General features: G+C 39.2%; 1 protein-coding gene across 1 annotated transcript in view; it reads right to left on the minus strand.

Annotated features, from left to right (window-relative positions):
• The window catches only part of PARG (poly(ADP-ribose) glycohydrolase), a 119,005-nt gene that overhangs the window by 60,364 nt on the left and 31,047 nt on the right, over positions 1-27,594 (minus strand). The window contains exons 5-9 of the mRNA XM_063435255.1: positions 23,696-23,815; positions 23,478-23,561; positions 22,233-22,307; positions 12,259-12,351; positions 8,364-8,515 (exon numbers count right to left, since the gene is read on the minus strand). Coding sequence (XP_063291325.1) covers positions 8,364-8,515; positions 12,259-12,351; positions 22,233-22,307; positions 23,478-23,561; positions 23,696-23,815 — 524 coding nt within the window. The remainder of the gene's footprint in view (positions 1-8,363; positions 8,516-12,258; positions 12,352-22,232; positions 22,308-23,477; positions 23,562-23,695; positions 23,816-27,594) is intronic.

A 27,594-nucleotide genomic window follows, 5' to 3' on the forward strand; every position in this document is an offset into this window, starting at 1 on the left:
GTAAAATTCACCAGAAAAGGAACCTATTATGTGACTGCAGAAAATGTGATTAGTGAACTTGTTTATTCAATGTAAGTATCACATGTAGCGGTATATAAACTAATATTTAAATAGCTTTAATTAGCAGCCACCATAGTGACTTATATTGTGACAACGGACAGAAAACAAAAATCATTACGGATGCGATGTACTGACACAATTAGCCCTCTAGAACCTATTTTGTGAGTTAAATAACTTGGTTTCACAAGGACCACATATTTATAAGTGGATACAAAACGCTTGTTGTTTAATAGAGCGTTTTTGAAATGAAGTGTTCCATCCATGAAAATTGGAATGTTGACTTAACAATATTTATCAACGCCGCTTCCTTGTGCATAAAATTATCGGCTATAAATTGTGGAATAAAAATAATAAAGACCACGATATATCTCCCCACTGGTTGTCCTAATGGTTTGAATGCAGATAATCCTAAACAAATTGCTAGATAGTAAAAGATTTGAATACCTAAATGTAACCAACTTATTGTAAATCAGAGCAGTTCAAATATTAAACAAAAAGGTATATAAAATGTATAACGGTCAGTGTGATACAGACCGTACCGAATATAGGAAAACAAAAACTATCCATGAATAAAAGGGGTGAAGTTGAACTTATCATTTAAGCTCTGGTGCATGAAGACCCCTGGCACTGTGCCACTGCTCCATGTTAAACCATTTTCAAGCATTAGCTTGAGCAGCAATGGATGACAGCGGTGGGCTGTGTCAGCTGAGGATTCTCAGCCTATCACCCATTGATATATCGAAATGCTTTATACATAGCTATATCGAATCGGCTTTAGACATACTTCAAACGGCTGAAACATTGTCACCAGCCACTTGTGACTCCTCCAGAGTCAAACCAATTGAGATTGGTCTGACAATGAATTGATGAATTGTGGGAGGGTGCCAGGGTCTCCATAATGACTCTTATAAGATGAAGCAGTTATGGAGCACGGAGTGTCCCTTTAAGGATGAAATGTTAGATTGCCAATGATCAAAATCTAGTCTCCAAAAAAAAGATAGAATCGAGTATTATACTTTTACAATTTGGGAAAAGTAGAATAGTAGCATAGACTGTCATTACTTCTTAACGAGACACTTGAAGCACCACAACCACTTCAAATGTTGTACTATGATGCTAGTGAAGTAATTTTAATTTTGTCAAACACATAATTATCCTTATTCTAAAAAGCGATTTTAGTAATATCATCAAAGCATTCTATACAATATTATAGGAATACTCAAATTGTGCATCCATAGGCAGTTCCTATTAAGCACAGCCATCAACTACAGCAAGTTCATATGGCTTGTCTTGTGAATATAAAGATTTTTGAAGATCAGTCGAGCTGGCGGTGTTAGCAGAGCTGTGAATAAAGCATTCAGATGCTTAAAATGTATCCAATTAAGGGACTCTGGTAAATAAATGGAACAGGAAAGCAATGCTTCTTCTGAAATTAAGTAATTGATAAATTACTTGGAAGAGAAGGTTTGTTTTTACACTGGTGAGTCAGACTAGCTCTGTATTTATCTCTTTTTGCAGTGCTTCTGTCAATCTGCCATATAGTGCTGCTTCAATTTAATGGGGAGACAGATGCAGGCATTCCAACAGCCGACCGAGGAAGCAACCATTAATCTTAAAACCTTCCAACTTCCCGTAGAATCAATGCTAATCAAATTGGAGATCTTTTAATAGATATTTTGCCATGCAGAATACCTCCGCGCAGACAGAAGAAAAGGTCATGTATTGCTAACAGAAGTCACAGACTTTAATTCAATTCTAATATCAGACACTGACAAGATTTTGAAGCAGGCTGATCTCTATCAATGACAGGAAAGTAATCTATGAAAGGGATTTTTGGTGTATGTTAAAGAGATACGGCGGTCAATGCATCCTCAAATGAGAAATTGGTAAGTCATGTGGTTCTTGGTTGAGAGAGATTAGTGTTTTTATGACTAGCAGAGCATGATCCCAAAACTTGCAAGATCTGCCAGGGAATCTGAGGGTTCTGCACATTATCTTAGCTGTTTCTAGAACTGCACTCTTCTAGACAGAAAACAGATGTTCCACCTGGAATCTGCTGAAGCCGCTCTCCAAACTTTGTTACACGCCTGAGTACTCGTTTCAAAGCCATTGCATTTACTTTAGACAACCTTTCTAGCTACTCTCTCAGTCCTAGGTATTGGTCCATCTTCTAACGTTCCCCACAGAATCTTAATTCAGTCAGTCATTCTCAACTAGCCTTTGGGGTATTTCCCATTTCGACTGAGGCAGGTCCAGTCCATATTCTGTGCGGATGTTTCAGTACACAATCCCATCCCCTTGGATCTGCCTCTGTCACTAACTATCTGGTATGCTGTCACTGCTAACATCTTGCACATGACTACTATGTGCTGGATTGTCTCACTGGCCTCTATGCACAATCTGCACCATGGGTCATATTTGGTGTGGTAGATGCTTCTATTGATCTGGTGCAAAGTGCCTGATCCTGTGCTGCTGGGATTAGTGCTTCAGTTCTGTCTTTCAGTACTGCTTTTTCCAACCACTGGTAAGATTTCATAATACGAGCCACATCCACTATATGTCAGTGGTACATCACATGAAGTGATTTGTCCTCCTCTATATGTTGTTATCTCAGCAGTTCATCTTTGGGTGATTTCTTTGTGATGTACTTGTGTATGTCCTGTCTTTCAACCAGGACTGTAGCCATGACTCATCAGGTGGACTGCCTTCCTTCTGGCTGGTGTATTGTCTCTGGATGAGTTATTTTGGGTTTGATCCTCCATTCATATAGAGTAGTTTCTGGGTTTTGATAGCCATGGTCTACTTTTTGCCAGGTTATTATTCCAGCTGGGTCCCTGATGACTGCTAGGGTGTTTGTGGTGATGGCATGGATCTTCTTCTTGCTATTGAGCTGGACTTCAGGACCTGTGTGACTCTCTGGAGGTAAAATGTTGCTAACCTTGTTTCTTCCTCAAGGTTGCCATGTGTTTGTGGTATTCCCAGGTGCTGTTTTCTAGGTCTTCTATTTTGCCTGCTGGCACTTCAACTTTTCAGTTCTCATCATCTTCCCTCTTTGCTATCATCAACTCACGCTTGTCCAGTCTGAATGACATTCCAAAGTCCTTGCTGTATATCCTAATTAGGTAGTCAATTCCAGATCACCCTTGGGATACAGCTTGATGTCGTACATGTAGTGTAGGTGGCAGATTGTAGCTCCACTCCTGAACCTATATTCGTATCCACTCTTCATGATGATCTGGCTGAGGCCTATGAGGAACAGCATCTCGGATAACGTAATATGCCTCAGTTGATGTTCATTTGTGTTTATAACCTAGAATTGTAGAGTTGTTCTCCATTTGTCCATAAAGCTCTTGATGATGGCTCTTGTTAACCTTGTATAGAGCCATGCATTCCAGTATCCACGAGTGTGTCATAGGCTTTTTTGTAGACAATCCAGGATGTGCATATTTTGGTCTGTTTGGTTTGGAATCCCATGTGACTGCTTGGTCTACCAGAAGTAGGTGTTTTGCACCTCTGGTGTTGTTTCCAAACCCCTTTTAAGTATTGCTCCTGTATGGACTCATATGTCCATCTATCTGGACATATGGAGGCTATGATGCCTGAAAGAACCTTCCGAGGTTGTGGAAAGGTAGGTGATTGGTGGGAAGTTAAATGGGTAGATTGTGATTGGTTTTCATGGCCAGTATTGCTCTGCCTTGTGTTAGCCAGTCAGGGTGGGAGCATGTTGCTTGCAGCTAGTTCATTTGTTCATCTGGTTCTCAAACAATGTGGGCAACTCATTTTTGGATACGGAGATGGTGACTGTTATGGGAACTTACAGTGGTCTGCCTTTTGGCCTAGTAGCCACTGAGCCTTGGTGTTGTGCTTCTTTCCAGAAACATCCTTCCAATACTGTTCAGTCTCAACTTTAAGTGAATATGCTATTACCCTGCAACTATGCATACATATTGGATGGTTCTTCGGTAAAACATTGATAGTAAACCTGGCATTTATCTTCTGATGCATCTGCTGAGTCTGGTTGCCAGTGCTGTCAGCCCTTGTTTAGCAGTTTCCAGAGGCTATGATTTGGGCATACTTATATACACTTAAACCCATACAACTTCACTCAACTGCTTGCCATAGGAGCAAAATCACAGCTTACCATAGGAGCCTTCTTTTTAAGCCTCCGTTACCCATCCATATCAGTTTCTGACAAAATCTACTAATGAGAGAAACAGCATCATTGCTCTCTTCTTCCCCTGCCAGGATGTTGCAAGGTTTAGAGATCTTCCAACCTCACATGTTTAAATTTGTCGAGCATGTTCTATGCACTTTTCCAGCATTGCTAGGCATAAGACACCGACTGGTTAGATCAGTGTCCCCTCTCTAATGGATATGAGAATTATAAGAAATAATAGGCAGATAAATATATATTTTTTTTAAGTTAAATCAAATTTACCGGCTTTTTTTTTTTTTTTTGCCTGCAGAGTGAAACAACTGTAAGTCAAAGCTAAGGCTTTTGAATGTGACCGCTGTCTCAAAGTGTTGCATGCATCTTTAAGGCTGGTTCTTGGACACAAAATTAATACCCCAATGAGTGCATCGTTAGACTCAATTGCACTGTGCTTACAGTCATTAAGACCATGTGGTGAGCTCATCTCATGGGTTGCCCTCAGTGGGGCCGACAGGTCAATTTTTTTCCCCCTAAGGTTTGATCACCTCTTTCCTAACTGATCCAATCCACTGGCACATCACCACTATAACACCCCTTTGCCTTCCACACCTCCAATTCAGAATGCATACCTCCCAACACTGGGTTTGTTTGAGCTTTGGAGCATTATGGTGAAAAAAAGGTACTTGTATTGTTTGTGGCACCTCCATAAGCTGCTCTATGTCCACATTCACACAGATAGAATATTTTCAGTAAACCCATGTGCACCAGTAGTTATTAGGAAAATACAACTCTAAATATGTATTATTTTTTTTGATCGCTGAAAATAAGTGACGCAGAAATAAAGTCACAAACAAACAGCATTTAAAAAAAAAGCATAACATTAAAAATGCATATAATAAAAATAGACCACTTAGAAAGATTTTACAATATGCATGGTCTTACTGCTGGGCCACGCCTCCTATAACTCATTCTGACATTTTATTACTAGGTAATTCATACATACAGATCTCCTGTGATGTAGCTGTTTACAGTGGTAAAATCTATAAGTTAATTGTTTTTCTAATAGCACTATGTGCTTGCAGATAGCAGACATTTTTATTAATTTGCATGGTTAAGGGCACGGAAGAAAGTCAAAGATTATAAAAATAAAAAAAATATATATAAAACGATCACAACGAAACAAGACCTTAATAAAAAAAAGGGGAGAAGAAAGTAATGATCATCCAAAGAATTACATGGCTAAACATTTACAATGTTGACTCAGTTTTCTCCACTATACAAATGGACTAGTTTATTCTGAACTCTGATATAGAGTAAAACATTTCTGTAAGAGAAGCAGGGGACACGAGCTCCTGCTCGACGGGCTGAAAGGGAGGCATAAACGAGGGCCAAAAAGCCCGCAGACCAGCCAGGGTGCAACACCCACATCGGGGGTGCACCCCTGAACCGATAGATGCCTTTTTGGAGCCCGTAGGAGCTATAAAAGCTGGACACCGAACGCGGCCTACAGCTGCCGGAGCCGGGGAGAGGCGGCCGCTCTCGCCGACACCGGACCCCCAAAAGCAACCAAGCAGGTCTCCACCCCCCCCCTTTGGACCGGTGGGGGATATCCCGGTCCCCATTGAGCAGAGAGACCAGGCAAGCTGATCAGTCCCCTGGCTACATCGCCGGCTAGTCCATCACGGTACACACAAGATGGCTGCCCAGCAGGAGTCCAGATTGGCGGGCGCACACGCCACACTACCAGCTTGCCGCATGGAGGGCTTTGACAAGCTCTGTAAGGGCCTCTGGATGCTACTTCGTCACCGCGGAGTGTCCAGCACCCAAGCAGCCAGAACAATCGCCTTATGGATCCGCCCTGTGACCCGCAGACGCCATTACAGATCCCCACCCCAAGCCAACAAGCCCTCTAAGCGGCCACGAAGGCGCCAGGACCCGTCATGGCGGACCATGGTGCCAAGCTGCCGGAACCCACGCACTCGCTCCCAGACACACTGCAGCTGGATCAATGAGCCATCCCTGCAGCCACATCACCTAATCACAACTAAGATGGCTGTGCACCACGTGGCTGTACAGGAGGACGCCTCACGCAGACACACCACAGATGGAACTAAACCAGGGGGCCACACTGAGCAGCGAGCTTTGCATGGACACAGCAAGTATCTGCTATCAATGCCCGTAACAGGCATAGGTTGAGGGATTTCAGGACTGCATAACTAAGCCCCCAGATTGGGCCCAAAGCGGTGGTGCACGCACCCTCCCTCCCCACAACCGCATACTCAATCATATAAGCTTACACCATGTACCTTTATAGACCCGATCATATAACTACAACATTTTTTGAATAATCTTTAACAATCTTCTGTCCTCTGTTTTGCACTGTACTAGCCGTTAAGCGGTTACTGCCTGTTCTTTCTATCGTTAGCACAGATAGACCAAACATAGTTAAACACAATAAGCGACTAATCTCTAACAGTACCCTAACTTATGTTTTGCAATGCACCAGCTGTTCAGGGACTATTGCCTGATTTTTTTTTTATTTTTTTTTATTGCTAGCACTGTTAGATCAACCATGTCCCTATATTCTTGAAGCGATATACCTTACCCCAGCTTGAATGTTATTCTAGAAAATGATCTAGCCTGTTCACATAACTAGTAACACTTGACCAATTTCATGTTTGTCATTGCATATATATTGTTTTAAACTGTTGACAACACCAAATGTGCCAAGACAATCTCATAAGACCTAGCTTGAATGTCACTATATGTTTTAATAGTGTTAATAGTTTTAATAGCTCTAGTCTGTCTTATATAGCTTGTTATCTTCATAAAAAACAAAAACTGCGCTGTTTAACCTGTCACGATTTGTAATGTATATGAATCCGCTTGCAGCAGCTGTCGTGGCGCTGCACGCTTGCTGTCATTCCATGCGCAAATAAAATAAAGAACTTAAAAAAAAAAAAAAAACATTTCTGTAAAAACTAAATCGGATAAAAGTTCATAATTTCACATGATCATACCAACTCTCTACCAGCAGGTTTAAGCAGTATCCAATGGCTTCTGTGTGGTCAGATGGCTCTCAGCCAATGAATATTGCTTAATCCTGGTATGAATTGGTATGATAATGCAAGAACCACTGGCACATGATACAGCACAGTAAATAAACACAAGACAATTTGTAAACAAAGTGACACTACCACCGGGCAGTGTCTAGGGACTGCAAGCCCACAAAATTACAAGCTGCTATAGTACTTACGGTTCCTATGAAATTAGAATTTTTATGGAGTCTATTGAACCAATAAAAACACAGTAAATGACTGTGTATCCGGTATATATTGATAAAGGTTGGGGGGAAAAATCATTATAGAAATAAATTTAATGTTTCTGCAGATTGCTAGAATTCTTTTTTTTTTTTATACACGCTTTTACTACAAGTTTTGTTGTGTGAAACTTTACATTTTCATTGCAAAGTTCACAAGAATCGCATAAATCACCGACCATAGTACAGCGGACTGAAAAAAAATAAATCATGATCTTACAGCAACTTGGAGTTTACCATCAGCCACCTAACTAAATAAACAGTAGTTAATCCTAGCCCTGCGGCAGAGGAATATGGGTGGGAGGGAAGAAAACAACAGCAACCCAAAAAAGAGCATATAGGGTGATGGACTGCAGCCTGACATCGCTATTCTTCTAGTGATTAAATGAAACTTAAGGTCTGTTGGGAGAGTACTACACGCAAAATGATGCAAGCAGGAATTGTGCAGGGTTTGGGCTGGTGGCCTGCAAAAGATCTGCATGCTTATACTGGCCCACTAGAATATTTCCCAGTTAAACACATTATATGGGGCTAAGCAGGCAGCAAGATGAGTTTGTGTTTTGTGGAGGTGACCACAAGTGGTTGCAGGGACAAAATGGTATCCATGGAGTCATAGAAAACGGTTTGCATCACTTAGGCATGCAAAGATTTCCGTGAATGCTTGTTGGTCAAGAATATCAACCAAGGTTGAAAGAATATATGATGTCACATGTCATTGGCTGCTGCATCCTCCATCTGACAAACCCATATAACATCTACACTATGCTAGCAGGACAACTAGAGTGTTGTGCTAAAAAAAAAAATATATATATATATAATCTTTAAAAATACCTGTTGAAGTTGATATCTGGGTAGCTAGAATGACCAGTTCTCTTGGAATGTGGTACAAATGTGCAGAAGAAAGCATTGGCCAGCAGGCAAGAGATCTGTTTCTGAGACATTGTGATTGAATGATTCATTCCCTTCCTCAGCAACGGAATAGGCTAAAATAGAAAAGAAAAAAAAAGAAATAAATCAGGGAATAAAATACACAAAAAAAGCAACAACAAAAAAAAGAATGTAAGCAGGAGTCAGCAATAATTAGTTTAGCGGTTTGGAAAACATGAACACAAAATTAAATTTACCAATTTAAAGAGAGCAATTTGCCACGTTCAGCTGGTCCTTAAATCAACTATCTCATTAGAATCAAGAGCCATTCATCCTGGATGATTGGTTAAAGGATTGTGGTTTGATAAATTGCAGATATCTAATCAATAAAAATAATACCAGGCCATGGAATTGTACATCATTGTGTACAATCAAGACTAGAACAGACAACAGTGAAACCAAACGGCATTCAATATTAAATATATGAGTAGGAATTCAGAAATTCTCTAAGATTTTTATTTCTTTAAATGGTAACAGAGCTCACAAGATATACAAGAATATATAATCTCATAATTCACAATTGCCAAGAAAAAAAACAAACAGATTAAGTATACTTATAAAATGATGGGTTGCATATAATTTGCAGTCCTAAAAAACACATTTAGAAAAATCATAAAATAAATTAAAAATCGCTTATGAGTCTTAAAGAGATACTATTGCCCAAGGATGATTCAATGTATTAAAAATATGTAAGCATAATTGTATTGGAATAAAAGCAAATAGACTAAAAAGGGTTGAAGTAAAACAAAACGTGTAATTTCCTGTGATAATTTGCAAACATTTTAAATATTATAAAAATGAGAATTTTACTTGGCAATAACATAAAATGTATTTCACAAATAAGAAGATTTAAATTACAATATATGGAAGCCAAAATTTGTCCACAACAAAACGTAAGTAGACAAATTAGTTTATTAGTAACAAATAATGTATTTTTGTCCCTTGGGAAGAAAAAAAAAAGAAAAAAAAAATCAATATGCTTAATGAAATATCAATCACCATCACAGCTAGTTTCTAGCCAGACAAAAAAAACACAACAGGCTTGACCATTTATCTCCATTACGGTAAGCTCTCGTTCAAAGAGGTATATGTGTCGTTTTTCTAGAGTCATGTATGTACTGTGCAACATACTAAATTTTCGCTCAACATTCAGTATTTAAAGGGTATTCTGAACACCAATACCACTACAGCTCAATGTAGCCTAACCGCTGCCACAAGGCACTGTTAGTAGATAATCCCCTTATTGCGGATCTGCCTATGCACTACTGTGGTCTCGTGTTGTTTTAATACTGTATATTGTTTTGGGGTGTTAGGTTTAATATACTGACTGCATTTGATATATATTTATTAAAAGTTAAGTTTCAATGCTCTCTACCCTAGGTTGGATTCCCACCTTCTAGGAATAACTATTCTCTTTACCCTTGTTAAGCCCACTTAGGGCTCACACTTCTTAGGATACTACATATTAACTACCCCCCACCCCCCCCCAACTATGAAATTATTCTCTATTTCTAAAAATGACCCCTTTTGACTGTTTTGCATGCTTCCTCATCTGTGACCAGGTTTTATTTGGACTTTAGCTGTAAAAATAGCTGATGGATGCGTTTGCATCTGTCTACGCAAAAATAGGTTAAACATACAAAGGAAAGCATAACGAAGTATACTGACAAGAGAAGCTTCAGATATGATATAGTGAGCTAAACTCACAAGTCTCATGCTTCATTAAGTTGTGTCAGGGTTGTTTACTGTATGGACCAGAGGGGATAAAAATTAATTGTCAAGTGATCCTCTGAATTGGTTGCTGTGTAAACAGATTTTGAAATTTTCGAAAATACGTGTGCGTTTTTCATTTATTTTTCTATTTTTTATCTGACAGTGAAAAACATTCTAAAGAACATATAAATATGTATACAAACAAAAACAAGAATACATTTGCCAAGAGTTATTGCATATGAATGGGAAATGAGGAAAGGGAAACTTGAGACAGTTTATGAGATGTTCTCTCCACGGGGGGAAGGAATATTGCAATTGATTTACTCTCTGTTGGCAAAATGTCAGAACTAGGAAGGATTCTACCATAATGAACTGATATAGAACACGGCTACCTAGTAAAACGTTCTCAATGTCCATACATGATACAGCACGCATGGCAGTATGGGAATTACCAAGTTCAACTAGTATGCTGTAAAATAGGTTTTCAATACAGCAATACGGCACGGACAGGCATTGATTCATTTGAGAAATTTAAGTAGATACAAATCCATCGAAATGTCTTCCACTGAGGAATAGATGACTAAATGCTTAGACAAAGAATTATAGGACTTGGTCGATTTAAAAATTAAAACCCAATAAGTGAACACAATAAGTGAGCTGAAGATATGTGTTGCAATCATAAAAATTGAAGAAATGTAACATCTGAAAAAGAATAAAAGAAAGTGCACACCAAATTTGTGGCAGAAGGTGTGGAATGAAAAGGATAAAAAAAAGCAAATACTGCATTGTTTTGCCATTGTTGTCTTAAAATGAGCACAGCAAGCACCACTATCAGCTATAATCAATTCTGACCTCTATGGACTGCCACCATGCTCTGCGAAAGAGCCTGTATGATCACGTATGTGTTCGTTCATTGTTTCCATTAGAAATAAATCATTGGTCACAGATTTACTGAGAAATGTAACTGACTTCCAATGAATGCAAAAGCTTTAGAATTAAACAACCTAATATAGCTTGCAGTAATTTATAATCTAATCTACTTCTGAACCAAGGACGTTGCTTATGGGACTGTGCACTGTGTAAATACTGGAAATAATGCATGTGGACTGGAACTGGAAGAAAAATATTGCTCGTTCCAGCAAACTATAGATCTCCTGTTGATGGACATTGAGCGGGATAATACCACTTTTTCCCCCCACATTCATGGACTGCTCATGTGCATTACCAGGAAAGGTTAAAGGATCTTAGCATGTATAGTTTGGAGGAAAGACGAGACGGGGGGATATGATAGAAACATTTAAATACATAAAGGGAATCAACACCCTAAAGGAGGAGACTGTATTTAAAAGAAGAAAAACTACCACAACAAGAGGACATAGTCTTAAATTAGAGGGACAAAGGTTTAAAAATAATATCAGGAAGTATTACTTTACTGAGAGGGTAGTGGATGCATGGAATAGCCTTCCAGCTGAAGTTGTAGAGGTTAACACAGTAAAGGAGTTTAAGCATGTGTGGGATAGGCATAAGGCTATCCTAACTATAAGATAAGGCCAGGGACTAATGAAAGTATTTAGAAAATTGGGCAGACGAGACAAGATGGGCCGAATGGTTCTTATCTGCCGTCACATTCTATTACTCCCTGTAATGAGCAGGGATTCATGCAGATTTATTTTAATCCTGCCATTGCGGCCTAAAATTTGAAATTCTCTTTGAATTCACACAAATTGACACTTCAGTGAACAACACCAGCATATATTTTGGGTTACTATTAAGAGCTTTATATTTTCTATAGACGCAATGAGAAACTGGTAAGAAATAACAATTCTCTCTGCAAACATCTAAGGATAGCTGCCCCATTGCTGGCGATTAGCATGTGGACTAAGTTTTCTAACTAGTGTGCCGTACCACAAGGGTATGCCACAAGCTACTTCACAGTGTGCCAAGAACACACTGATTTTAGGGTAGTAATTAGTTAAAAGATGTGTAAAGAAACAACAACCTTTAACAAGCAGCAAAACACTTAAAACAACATTAATAATTGACGCTCAGAAGCCTAATCCATGAGCAGTGATGCACAAGATATTACCTGGGTGCAGATATTTGGGAGTTCAAGAGCCAACGCAGCCATTTTAGGAAGAATGGTTTTGAAGAGTTGAGAGTATTCGTCTTCACTCAGACACTGCAAAGAAAAGGAATAAGACAATTTGTAAAGGCAAACAGAAGCACTGGCACTAAAACATTTTTGTATTCCTGTATAGATGACTTCTGAAGCAATGAAAATAAAAAAAACATCCAACTCTTTCTTAAATGAATCTCAAAGTTGCTTTAACCTCTTTTTTTACCAACATTAAATGAATACAGTAGGGGACAAACGTGATTAGCATTATTACACAATAGGAATGGTTATTACTCGTGTGTACACGAGTACTAGCATTAGCAACCCATAATATTAAAGCAAATGTGTTAAAAGGCCATAAGGATTGGCAGAGTCTCAGTATGGATATGTCTGATAATAGGCAGATTCTTTAAGATGTAGAGATGGGACCAGATTCCCACAGTCTCTTGCAAATGGGCACAACCATGGTTAGGGTTAAAGAATCAGGGTTGAAGAATCAGGGCAAATGGGCAGTATTTCAGTGTGAAAAAAAGAGGATCTCAGGATAAATAGGCAGAATTTCAGTTTCTTGTTGTGGATAGGCACAATCTCAAGGTGAATGAACAAAAGCTTCCTGATAGGAAAAATATAACACTAAAACACACACACACACACAGCGGTCTTCACTGAAACATGTTGCTCTTTGCTTTCTATAATGAAATAATGAAAATCCAGGTTATGAATAATACAGAAATTAATCACAATTTGGACTACAAATTCATTTTCCAGTGACCTTCAGATATACCCAGCACTGTTTATGTGAATTCTGTCTGAACTCAAAATACATGCAAGCATAAAACATGCCTAAAATATACCAAAGCCAAGCAGGTGTTAAGAAAGCTTCTTTGCAATGATTTCGGATTCTCAGTATAGCTGGGATTTGACACCCTGCATTTCAAGTGACACATGAATAGACCCATGTCGGACTCTGTTTGATGTCTACAGTACTGAGGTTTGTGAGAACTGTCAACATGGGATGCATCTGGTTAATAGAGTCACAGGCAATAAAAGCTAATGAAAACCTCCCCTTCTGGGATCCAAAAGGCCCTCAAAGCCATAACAGTGAGAAAATATTTATCTTACATGAAGTGTCTTTTTTAAGGAAGGATGGAATCTATTGATGCTAATAAAGATTCTTAACCCATGACAGAGGTCCAGCTGATTCAAAGCATCCTCTACAGAACCAGTGGGAGCATTTATCCCTATACTCAAGGTGGATATGTTTCAGCAACAAGAGTAAAAAAAAAGTAATTATTTAAAAAAATTTTTAAAAAGATGCGCTTGGGCATTTCACTGTTCAATGGTTTTGTCGGAGGCTTTTGATGGGGCCATTCTGGACACTTGTTCTATGCTAAATAGCACTGTTTCCTAAGCAGGTGTCCTTAACCTACGGTTTGAAAAATTCTAAATAAAGAGTGTCCAAAAAAAAAAAAAAAGTTAATATTTTATATTAACATCTTTATTGCAGCAGTAAAATCAGTTCACTTTTCATATTGCATAAAATAGAAATATACCAGATCCGTTGAATATGACGACAAATAATTCTACTGGCATTTATAACGTAGGGACAAATGCTAGAGTTCAGTACAATTGGTGAAAAAGACAGTACAGTATAAACAGACCAATATAAAAGGTAATGCCCTGCCCATGAGCAAAGATCCAGCATTTGAAGGTCATTTATACAGAGTACTTTGCTAGGTAGCCTGTGAGCTTACAAGCTAAAATGTATAATTGGGAGTTGAGACAAGAGGTAACGGGGAATTTGCAGGTGATGGCGCAGATAATCAAAATGATAATTGCAGCCACTGGTAACATGTATGAGGAGGTAATTGAGAGTGATCTCAAACATTAGGACAAGCGTGCTATAAAGTTAGAAGATAACAAGGTATTTTTTTCAGTTAGCTGGTTTGTGGAATTCGGCCTAAGGAATATGTACTAGAGATAGACACACAAAAAAAAAAGTGTGTCTAGTATAAATGCTTTTAAAGCAGCACTGTCGATAGAATGTTTATTAAATACTAATTTCGCTGAAATTCCAACCCAGTCGAGAGATATACATATAGTATGGACCACTTTCTGATTGACTTCCTTAGACTCAGGGTGGAGTCTAAGAGTAAATCCTGACAGCCGTCACCAGTGACAGCTACAAGGAATTGGCTTTTCCTATGGAGGAGCCTGCGGTCTCGTCCATAGTCCTCAATGCGGTACTCTTGCGCATGCGAGAAAGATGATGACACCATCACCTTTACCTGCCCCCCTGGCCACCAGCACCAATGTCACAATCGAGGGACTTCTGCAAAGTCCCAAGGCCGTGACAGTGCCACTTTAAGGCTGTTATATATGCAATGGCAAAAGAGAAAAGGCTTGAAACTCACTATACAGCAGTGGTCAGGGATCTAAACAGCATATTAGTAACACGTGTTTGGTAAAAAAGGAAAAATTCTACAAACCACCTACTCTTACAGCCTGGCATACAGGGGTTTATTTACTTAATTTAGAATTCTAAGCAAATTTCACATTTAAGGGCAAAATAGCTGGTCTGGAAAAAAAAAATCTCTGTTAACTAGGTTCCAGTTCAGCTACCATGGCCTTCCTTAAAATTCTCCTTGAAATCACTTTACATTTCCAGCTATTTTATCTTGGTAAATAACCCTTATGATTATTTACTAAAGTGACAATGCAAAGTGAAATTCAAAATTTTGGCTAAAGTATCCAAATTAGATGAAAAGTCTCCAAGGCAATTCTATTTTCAGTTGAGCTATTTTAGCCTACACAACAGTGCTCAGTTTAGTGAATAACCCAAACAGATTTGTGTAGTTAACACCACCAGCCAATTGTGTCTAATCCATATCATGTTTAATGAATCACTTTGATAACGTGTTCGAAAAACATAATGTTACACTCACAGACAGCTGTGAGTTAACAGGCATGCAAGCACAAACATGGGGCCATAAAACTGTCCCTTTAAGATAAGACGGTCTGTGCCTTTAACCAGGAAATGATGTGTGCTTCTGAATAAATGCAGGCTTGAATAAACACTGTCATAAGTAATGACCCCGTGTCACCACAAACTGTTCCTCGCAGGTAATGGACCAGCCTGAGTGACAGCCTAAACAAGACTCTGCAGAAGGCACCAGCCACTACGTGAAAATGCCACCGTGACAGCTCATCAAAATCACACAAAACTAACACAAAGCTCTTAATTTTGGACAGGTCTATCCATCAGAGATGAATAAATTAGGCTACAGAAACACAAACTACATGCAGAAAGGGCCAGAGTCCAACATTTCTTTTTTGTGTTCTGTTTCTGTATTTTCACTGCTTGCAGTGGCTATATTGTCAAAGCATTATATCAAGCAGCTGTACATTAACTTAGTCCTGGAAGAATTGTGTGGCATGTTTATTTGGCATTTTATGTCTTTGCTTTACCTTTTCCCCACCCAATGTTGGGGTTGGTCTGCCTCTCTGGTTTATAAAGTTGTAGTAATATCTGATTACGTACGTATTTCGTACAGGCAGTGCAATACACGCACAAAGCCAAAACAAACACTTTGTGCGGTTTTGGTTAGAATCTCAATGAACTAATGACCAGCTGTATATCGCTGCCCTGACCTTTCAGAGCTTAGCAGCATGGCGCGGACTATGTCTCAATGTGCGTATACACATATTTCCAAAATAAAAAGCAAACATGGTGTTTAACTGTGTGACACCATAGGGTTAAACACTCCAATTGGCTAATCACACTTGGAAATGTGCGTAGCGCCTGTAATTTATTATTTTATTCCCTAACCAGACATGGCTATAAGGCCTCCCAACAGATTGGTTGTATGAAGCTTAAGGTATTCCAGTCTGTATTTATTCACTTAAATGTAAGAAGATAAAACTGCACATCCAAGAAAGAACAAATCCCCAAAAAGAGATTTTAGAAAAAAGGGAGCGATTGTTGTCTATTTGTATTGTTTGACTCAATGCTGGATATCTCTGACAGCTTCCAGTTAATGTGTTCCCCCAAGCACCATGACCACTTCCCTGATTTGCAGTGGTCATGGTACCTGGAGTCTGTATGTGCAGTGTTTTGATATGATAGACCGCACACACCTGGTTTAACCCCTCTGCTGTTGGAGGTGTAACTCCACCTCTAGTATCGTCATTGGGATGTCATTGGCCAGCCTACACCAGGCTAGCTATTGTCAATTCTATGCATATTCATTTTTGTAATTTATTTTTTTAAACCTGCTTTATAAACTACAGATACTGCATAGCAGTATATCTCGATTACAACTTTGCGATATTAAAATTTAACACTGATATCCCAGGCTGCCCATTAATACCCCAGCTGTGGGTGTCCACTCACTGACTGTATGTCCTAGATTCCTGAAGATACAACTTAGTATTCAGCACATACCAATATATATATATATTTTTTTTTTTTTTTTTAAAGATGTATTACAAGACTTTAACCTGTAATCTATGTTAAAATACAAATCTATGCCTTAACATTATATAAATATATATTACTGTTTTTGGATATTTACATAATGAAACAATGTACAGTAGGAGTTGAACAAACACAAAATAATAAAGAAAGACAAAATAATAAAGAAGAAATTCTGGACACTTTGTCAAGAAACACAGGCACACTGTAGCTTGATGCTTTATTTCACCTGTAAACACGACAGATGGAAATCCTTAGCTCATCAAGCCTGCCATATAACTGAAGATCTGTCATACAAGTCAAAATAAAAATAATTTATCACAGCTATCCAATTCAGTAGGACACCTCGTCAGCTCTCCAATCAATCTCTCCACTTTCAGATCTATTTCAATGAAGGATAACAGGAAAAATAAGAAATCCTCCTTCTTAGAGCAACAAACAGGCAGAATTACAACATTCAGGAAGAACAAATATGTTCTTTACTAAATATATATATATATATATATATATATATATATATATATATATATATATATATATATATATATATATATATATATATTCAAGAAAAGAAAAAATATTTTTTTTTGTAAGTACGGGTAGGTTACTAACCAACTAAGCCAGAATTAGTGACAAAATAATTTAAAATCTTACACCAAAATAGGGGGAATTGGAAAATCAGCTGGGTTGAAGATTTTTATTTTCCATTTTGGATAATTTTGCACACTGCAAAAATGCAATCCTTTATTGATCCTCCATAATTTCCCTTTAGTATATAGCCCCCAAACATTATTTTGTTCTTCAAATCGCTGAACTTAAAAGGAAGATTAAACTAAAATGTTAGGGAGTGTTATTCACATGTGATTCTGATGAAGAGATTGCCTTTAAAGGGACACTGTAGGCACCCAGACCACTTCAGCTCTGAAGTGGTCTGGTTGCTGTGTCCCTTTTGCACCTAGTGCTGCAATGTTAAACAATGTAGTTCCAGAGAAACTGCAATCTTTACATTGCAGCTCTAAGTCTGCCCTCAGTGGTGGTCTACCAGACAGCCACTAGAGGGCTTCCGGAATAGTAACAGACTTTTGGTCCGTTATCCAACGCTGGACGTCCTCACGTTTTGCATGAGGACCTCCAGCGTCAGATTTTCCCCAGAGGAAAGCATTGATTCATTGATTTAATGCTTTCCTATGGGGAGGTCTAAAGTGCGTGCAGCATTTGCTGCTCATACGCATTAGACCATGCTCGTCGCGGGACGGAGGAACGGGGGTGGAGCATCGACCCAGCGCTGAGGGACATCGCCTCTGGGTTCAGGTAAGTAAATATTTATAAATTTTAACCCTTTATTTCCCAGGTAGGAAGGGGCATGAGGGGGGTGGGGGGGGAGAGGGATCGGTTGTGAAAGGAATACAGCCTTGTATTCCTGGCACTACAGTATCCCTTTAACTAGATCAGGAATTGTCTTTCAATGTCAAAAAGCATCCTCAGCATTTTACAATTCCCATAACACTGCTGAAATTAAAAACGTAACGATAACGGGAGTGTATTTTTAGGACTAATTTATGATTAACTGTAATCCTATGTACAGTGATTTTTACGCATGTGTTGAAATGCAGAAAAGTAATATATGTGGCCCTGTAATCTAATCAGTATTGAGCCCTAAGCTTTTAAAATGATTGCTTCCCATTGATCTGTGCGTCTTTCAGACACTATATTAGGGGTATATATGTGGAGGAGGATGTCTATCATACAAAACCACAAATCAGACCATCGCCATGCTATCTTAGTCTTAGCATACATTAAGGAATTGGAAGAATTCATTTAAATCAATTTTAGCTGCTAGGGCCATTTAGTGGCTGCTGTGAACCAGGATTATCTTCTAATTGCCAAGATTACAATGCAAGTGATCAGGTCATTTGAACCATTCAATATACAACTTTTCTGTTTTGCAGCAGGGATAAACACACCTACATTGACTGTTACATGTTTTTGGATAAGCTTTTCAAATGATTTGATACTTTTAAACAAACTTTTAAAATGATTTAAAGGAGCACTATAGTGCCAAGAAAAACAAACTCTTTTTCCTGGCACCATAGGGTTATTAGGTGCCCTCCTCCCACTGGGCTGAAGGGGTTAAAACCCCTTTCAAACACTTACCTTAATCCAGCGCTGGGCACCCTCAGTGCTGGTGACCTCTCCTCCCCCTGCCGACGTCACCTCTGAATGCATTCAAACCGCCCATAGGAAAGCATTACTTAATGCTTTCCTATGGACGTCAGCATGTCCTCAATGCGATTTTCGCATTAGGCATCGCAGAAGCGGCCTCTAGTAGCTGTCAGGGAGACGGCCACTAGAGGCTGGATTAACCCTCAATGTAAACATAGCAGTTTCTATGAAATGTTTACAGCTGCAGGGTTAAAACTAGGGGGGGACCTGGCACCCAGACCACTTCATTGAGATGAAGTGGTTTGGGTGCCTATAGTGGTCCTTTAAGATTTTTAAAAAGATTTAATATTTTAATATATCAATATTTTTTTTATATCTCAGAAAAATGTATTTTAAAAGTGCATCCAAGAATACTTACTCATTTGAAAAGCTTATCGCAAAATATTAAATCAGGATCTATATTAGTGGATACCTGTTGAATAACACAACTATAAGCAGAAGGTAGAGTTACACAGCATTTAATGATTGCATACATTTGAACCTACTCAATAGAATTGCTGTACAGTAAACAACATACGCAATAGAATTGCTGTACAGTAAAATCCTACAACCGGTTTCAGAGGAAAGGAAGACCCCTGCTGGACAAACTGAGTATTTACTCCTGTTTAATTACATCAATATCTAGTTACAGGGTATACAAAGCTTGAAATCTAGATTTCTAAGGACATTTTGTGTATATTTGTTCATTTTCATAATCCTACAAACGTGCAGCTACACTTGTAAATAATAATAATAATAATAATAATAATAATAATCACCACATTAAAGACCACATTAATTATTTTTAATATAAAGGTTAATTTTACTCCTACTCTTGGCTGCATGCCGAGTTTAGATTTGTAATGGAGATGGCCTTGTATATATTGCAATAGTTGTATTTTTTAACCCATAAGACAGTTGACATGCGGATAAGGCAATGATTTATAATACACAGTGTAAACAGTCCATGTAGTTTTACTTTCCCAGGTGGTTTTATTTTCAACAGTAAAATGAATACGATATTTGCACAACCAGATGGCTGTATATGCGGTTACAGAATCTATTACGTACACACACTTAAAGTGAAAAGGCTTTGCTTAATATAAAATTGATCTCATAGATTTTTGGGGGGAGGTAATGGGGGAGGTTTTGGGACTTTTGTGCCTACATGTATTTGTAAATCCACATGGTAAGTCCACAGAAATGAAATGGCGAGATACAAGGAAAGAAATCGAAAAGCAGAGGGTGGCACGGAGATCAGACCAGAGTTGGAGGGTGACAATGATTGTGGAAAAGAGAGGGATGAAAATCAGTTTGTGCGGCCTAGAGAATGAGAACTGGATGAAACAGCCGTTAGGAGAATGCTACTTTGCCATAATTATGGTAAGATGGTGGGGTTTGGTAACGTAATCATCATTATATTGGATGTGTGGGGTAATTTAAAGAATACATGAAGTGCTTCAATTGTAAATAAACAGACACCAACCATATATGGGTTTCCTATAATGAGCGGATTGTGAAATTAAATTAAGACTTAACACAGCTTCACAGAGACATCAGAATGTAAACATTTGCCTTAATTAGCTGCCTCTTCCTCTTAACGCTCTTGTGTAGAGCACATAAGTAAACATACACACTGACAGCCACTGCTCCCTTCCCTCACTATACTGACTTGCAAATTGACCAGATCCTCATAAAGAATTAATGAGATTGCACGTCAGGCCAAGTGATCTATAGCATAGACGACCTTCCTCTAGTGACGTATAGAGGATTTGTCTAGTTTGCGATGATACATCAAAAGATCAATCAGCATGAACTATAACTCAAATGAACTGGCTTGAACATAAATTTTCAGGGTAGTTTGTACAAAAGGAACTATTACAAGGAACTTATTAAAACAATGCTAGACAGTAAGGCATGAAAATTAGGATTTATACCTCCTGTATTAATATAATGATTAAGTGGTTTTTGTTTTTATTACCACGGTGTACAAATTAAAAAAGAGCTACTAATTATTTTATGTGACAATGTAAAAGGGGAAAGTAATTATTAAATGTGCTGGTGAAAATACCAAATACTTTGACGTTTTAATACTGAACGTATGTATGTATGTATGTATGTATGTATGTATGTATGTATGTATGTATGTATGTATGTATGTATATATATATATATTTATTTTTATTTATTGTTTTTTATTCGTAAAATGCAGTATTGTATACAGATTAACCTATGAATTAAAGTTAAATTATGATTAAATAAACCTACAAGTCTATATTCCTGAAAATAATGATGGGCATAAAAGTCCAACATTACTATAGGCGTTAAAACATTCTGAATTGTCCGTACAAGCTAACAAGCAGTGTTTAATTGTGTCTTAAACGTTAGTGACAGATTCAGGGCTCCCTTGCACTCCCTCTAAGGATCCTGTGATGTCACCTCTGTGCTGTGAGTGTGAATGGCACCTGGGGGAGCAAATGGAAGCCTTAAGCAGTCTCTGCAGACAGGCATTGGGCATAAATGCATGCTTTCTCTTCTCTCCACCTACATAGAGGTATACTGAAACTGGAAAGTGTGTGCACGTGTTAGTGTGTGGCTATGTCTGAATGTATGTATGGGAGTATAAGTGAGGACCTAACTATGGGTGAGTGTGGCTAGTTATGTATGCATGTTAGTAGTTTGTTAAATGTACATGACATATTCCATGTTACCACATAATAGTCGCAGATTTTGTTTTGCCCAATTATTTTTCTTGAAAATGGGGGCGCATCCATTATGCGGTGAAATACGGTATATTGTTGATTGGGGTTTGTGTGCATAAATATATGTGTGTATGCATGGCTAGATAGAGATCTGTCTGAATAGCTAGCTAGTTATATATGTATACCAGGCACCAACGTAGCTTAGGTGCGTATACATTGCCTTATTTATCAAAAAAAAAAAATGTTTTAAAAAAAGTTTCCCTCGGCCATGCCTCCTCTTTTCACAAAATGCTAAAAGTGTTATGGGCAATTCAAAAGGAATAACTTATTAGAGGATAAGATGTATACATCTCTTGTTACTATCCAATGAATCCAATTGACGGCATACCATAGAATAACCGTTCCTGACTAGTGCTTTTTAAATGTTTTGTAATCAGATTAGTTATAAAATAAAACACAGAAAGCGTTTTAGATCTGAAAAAAACATGTAGCTTAGCTACAGCGAGTAAGTCCACGGTATGCAAGGACCATTGTACAGTATTTATAACACAGAAAATGTACGTTACCTTCTGACAGAAGTCAAACCAAGCAGTAAAGTCAGAGTTCCTTGTAAATGACTCACTGTATTTTAGAATTGCGTCCTGGAATGAAAATAACACAATAATGGTGGATAAGCCAGTTTTAGATGTAACTTACATCACGTTAAAACATATAATTTAATTCAATAGACACAGAGATAATTAATTGTCAAATAAAGGACCATATTAAATCCATCTTAAAAATACCGTAAGTGTGCAAGTCTCCATACGCTTTAGTACACACTACGTTTATGCCTTATCAGAGTCTGAACTAGCCATTCTAGCTATTTGAGAATGGAGCCCAATAAGTGAATTGGTTCTACATTCTTCTTTTTATTTATCATAAAATTCCTTTATGATAAAGAAAACAATACTGCAAAGGGAGACTGTAAGCCCCAAAACAACTTTGGCTTAAATCGAGTGGTTTTGGTGACTACATCACGACCCTATTGTGTAACCGCTCAATTCTCCGCCATTTAGGAGTTAAATAATTCACATAATTCCTGTAAAGAGGTCTAGTGTTTAAACTTCTTTTATTGCGCAATTTGTCCAATTCAGAATTTAAAGTTCATAGCAGAAGATAATAAAAAAAACTCTAAAGTAAACACACTCTGTGATGTCAGATCTGATTAACAATTAAACCAACATTTCAGGTTGGCTGTGTGGGTCACAGCCAGGGGAGGTGTGGCTAGGGCTGCATAAACAAAGTGATTTAACTCCGATAAGGCAGAGAATGACACAGTGAGACTGCAGGGGCGTGATATACAACAAAAATTATGCTTCTAACTTCTTAATTAAGCAAAAGTTATTTTGGTGCTTAGAGTATCGATTTAATCCATGACTCTCCCAAGCATGGCTCCAGTCCATCATTACTACACTACTGCAAAAACTGCCAATAATTCACCCAGAATTACAAATTTAAAGCAGAATAGCTACATCCAGGAACATCTAATTCCAATATTTTAACCAAAATTTGTAACTCCCAGGTGAATTCCAAGCAATTTATGATGTAGTGAATGTGTGTTCAACATTGGATCAGCACAATGCAGCACTTAAAAATACATAACCATGGGAAACTCACTATATATTTGTAATGTGACAGCGCCATCTACAGGCTATGCAGAAATACATTATTGCTCCAATTCAAGAATAAACACCACTCAAACCGTAAAATAAGTTGACGAACTTTGAAGCTTAGGTTTTAAAAAAAAAAAAAAAAAAATCAACACTTGCCTTTAGCTGATTTGGGCTTTCAAATTTGCTACCAAGTAATCGGCCGATCGAACTCCATCGACTCCCAGATGACCATTCGCCATTCTAGAATAAGCAAACAAACGGGGAAAAAAATCAAAAAAAAAAAAATCACATCTTTAGAGTTACATTTCTGAAAGAAAACACTCATTGGCACTTTTGAATATATATAAAGAAAATTAGGCAATGGCTCAAATAACCTTGGGGTTGTAGGACTCTTTGCTGCTAAGAAATGGCATTCTAACAAAGTTATGGTCCCACTGGCCCTTGTAACGCGGTGGATATGGCTGGGGTGCAGCATCCTCTTGCAATCGGTCATACTGCAACAAGACAGAGGAAATAATAAATTAAACAATATCACAGTTTGCTCTATTGGTGCATATGTGGTTAAGTCAATCTTACTATTCATGACTACTAGCTGGAGGGTGGGTTAGCATTTTTTTTAAGTGGTGCCCTCGAAGGCAGACAGGACAGAGTTGGGCTTTGTACCTTTTCTACCCTCGCTCTGGTTTTGCTTTTTTCCTCAACCTTGAGACTCTGTTTATATATCACCCCCCATCCTTCCCCTTCCTGCCTTTGAACAATGTTTCTTTTTCACTTGTTACATTTTATAAGGTAGATAAATATTAATACTACCTACAGGTGGATAGTACATTGTTATGCTGTCAAATCCATATCAATTATGTGGCTGAATTAGACAGTTGTAGTGCTGATTAGCAGAATATAGGTATGGTTTTATATTTTATCATTTATTAAAAGTTAAGTATTATTATTTATGAGTTGCTTCCCACAGATAGAGGTATTTGTACACTGGTCTTATCCCCTTCCATTGGCAGCCTTTTACCTCCCTATTGAGTTTAATTACCGGTAAGTCAATTTTAAAGTAATTAAACTCATCATTAATTTGCATTTAAAGGGTTACTCTAGGCACCTTGAACACTTCAGTAGTTTGAAGTTATGGTGCCAGGAGTCTGTATGTGCAGCGTTTTACTATGAAGAGATTAACCCTTATGCTGCAGGAGGTGTAATAAGAGTTCTAGTTGGCTAATGTAGGTTATGTGCAAATTTCGATGCACAGATGCTCACTGATTGGCTGCAAGCACTGAGAAGGCAAATCAATGAGTGGCAGGATCTGCATCCGGCACTTGCAGCTCTGCAGAAGCAGGATGTTGTAAATCTATCTACGAAGCAGATCAGAAGCCTGGTAGGACACAGGTAAGAGGTTTGCCCCATTACTGAGGATCGGGACCAGGGTACATCTGGCATTATAACTTCTACAGCAGGCTATAGTGTATATGATGGTTGGAGTGACCCCTCTTACAATTCTAGTCTGAAATAACTTAAGTTTTTCTTAGCTTTATCCTAATCTTTATCCCAACAAGAGAAGACAGATAAAAAAACAAACAAAAAAAAAAAACAATACAGAAGTTTGGAATAGAGATTGTACTGTAAGATGGCAAAACCGCTTACCGTATTTTTCGCTCCATAAGACGCACTTTTTTTCCCCTCAAAAGTGAGGGGAAATGTCTGTGCGTCTTATGGAGCGAATATGAAGCTTTACTTACCTGTCTTGTAGCGTTGGCCGGCAGCACAGGGCGCACCGCGGTAGTGGAACTTGAATTTCATGTTCCGGTTTCCGGCGGGACTGAAAGGAAGTGTGCACAAGCTGAGTGCGCACTTCCTTTCAGTCCCGCCGGAAACCGGAACATGAAATTCAAGTTCCACTACCGCGGTGCGCCCTGTGCTGCCGGCCAACGCTACAAGACAGGTAAGTAATTATGGGAAAAGGGGAGGTGGACAGTATGGGAGAGAAGAATATGGGGAGGGGGTTGAAGTCTATGGGGGGGGGGGGGGGGGTTGAAGTCTATGGGGAGGGGGGGGTTGAAGTCTATGGGGAGGGGGGGAGATGAAGTCTATGGGGAGGGGGGGAGATGAAGTCTATGGGGAGGGGGGGAGATGAAGTCTGTGGGGAGGGGGGGAGATGAAGTCTGTGGGGAGGGGGGGGGGATGAAGTCTGTGGGGAGGGGGGGGGATGAAGTCTGTGGGGAGGGGGGGAGATGAAGTCTGTGGGGAGGGGGGGAGATGAAGTCTGTGGGGAGGGGGGGAGATGAAGTCTGTGGGGAGGGGGGGAGATGAAGACTATGGGAGGGGGGGACACTATGGGACAGGGGAGAAAAAAAATGTTCTGTACAAACTGTCCCATAGTAAGAAACACTATGGGTCAGTTTATTCAGAATATTTTTTTTCTGGGTTTCTTCCTCTAAAAACTAGGTGCGTCTTATGGTGAGGTGCGTCTTATGGAGCGAAAAATACGGTACTTGAATAAAATAGGAATATGGTCTGAAAGCTGGAGTTTCTGTGCAAATATTTAAAGTAAGAAAGTCATATCATATTCTTCAAATAAATTAAGTATGTCTACAGATCTCAGAAATCACAAAATCATGTTGTAACACATAAACCATCCACCAACAGAATTGAATCAGGGAAATGATAAAGCAGTTTGGTGGTATGCATCAGTTGTGCTCAGGCCCAGACTGGCCATCGGACACACCGGGTAAATGCCTGGTGGGCCGCGATGGCCATGGGCTACGGCCGGCAGGGGAGGTCACAGGACCTCCCCGGCCGGTCCATACAGGGCCCGCATTATCCGAGCGCCAGCCCTGCAGTATTCAATGACAGGCCGGTGGGGAGAGCAAAGATCTCACTCACCGGCCTACTTGCACAGACATGCGGCTGGGAGGGGAGGGAGATCAGGACCCAGCGGAGCTCTATCTTGCAGCTCCACCGGGTTCCTCACGCGAGATGCAGAGTGTTGCCACCACTAGCACCCCTAGGGATGGCAGCACGGTCCCCCCTCCCAGGCTAAAGGCAAGAAGGGTGGGGGTTATGATGACAGGCGTACCACCCTCACATACATCACCCTTACACACAGCACAACGCACCCTTCACTCACACATACACACAGAACCCCCCAACACACATACACACTTTACATACACACACACACACACACTCTCTCTCTCTCTACAGCACCTAGTCACACATGCATTACATTACACCACAAACACAACACAACTCAAACCGACCTGATTACACAATACAACACCACAATCCGTTTACTCTACACACACGCAATCCCACAAGCAGGCTCCAAACATATGCACAATACTCTTTCCTGGCCCTTTTGTCTCCTGGTATCCATTTATAAAGACACCAGAGACAAGTTGCAAGGAATCACAGTGCAAGCATGTTATTAAATTTGCTTTCACTGTGCAGAACAAATACAGTGCCTTTTTTCATGCTAGAGCTCTTCAGCAGAGCTCTGCGCATGGTCAATGGAAGAGCATTGAACCAACGTGTTCACTTTGAGACGGGGCGTGCTTGTCATTGGTGATGACAAAACACACCCTCTCTGCCCCGCCCCCTTCTTAGTGGGCCGATGTGATTAAAAAATGCCCGGGCCGAATTTTTTTCCCAGTCCGGCCCTGGCTGTGCTTCTAAAGGTCAATGTGTGGCTGACATCATTGTGTAGGAAGGCGGGTATGCAGTATTAGAAAAGATTAATGCAATCTTAAGTCGTGATGGATTGTGCCTAATGATCTTTGGGAGAGTGTGATTATAAATTGGAGGAGGTTATCTAGTAAAATAAAGCTAGGGAATAGAAGGTTAAATAAACTAGACCCTTGGCTTTGATTATCGTTTATCCGTACTTCTCCTACCCTGACCTTGGCTTGTCTGACCATTCTGTTTTTTTCCTATTTTCTAGTAACGTTAAGTCTGGCCACTTTAAAGACCGGTAATACGCCGAGCTAGTTGTCTGTTAGTCCTATAGTTCGCGTGTTGGGGGAATATAACCTTGACACCACTGCTTTCAAATGGCAAAAGTACATAAAAACACAGAGCACTACACACAAGTACACCCCTACATTCACACACATACTCCATACAAAAACCTGCTTACAGTCAAACATACAAACACTGCTCAGTGCCAAGTACAACCCTGCAATAACACTTTTTCCAGCCCTTATTAGCACCCAAGGTGCAATGTCTAAGTGACTGGCAGTAGCGGCGCACACAGCACTCCTCTCCTGCTGGTCAG

Source organism: Pelobates fuscus, chromosome 10 (genome assembly GCF_036172605.1).
Source record: "Pelobates fuscus isolate aPelFus1 chromosome 10, aPelFus1.pri, whole genome shotgun sequence".
Lineage (NCBI taxonomy): Eukaryota > Metazoa > Chordata > Amphibia > Anura > Pelobatidae > Pelobates > Pelobates fuscus.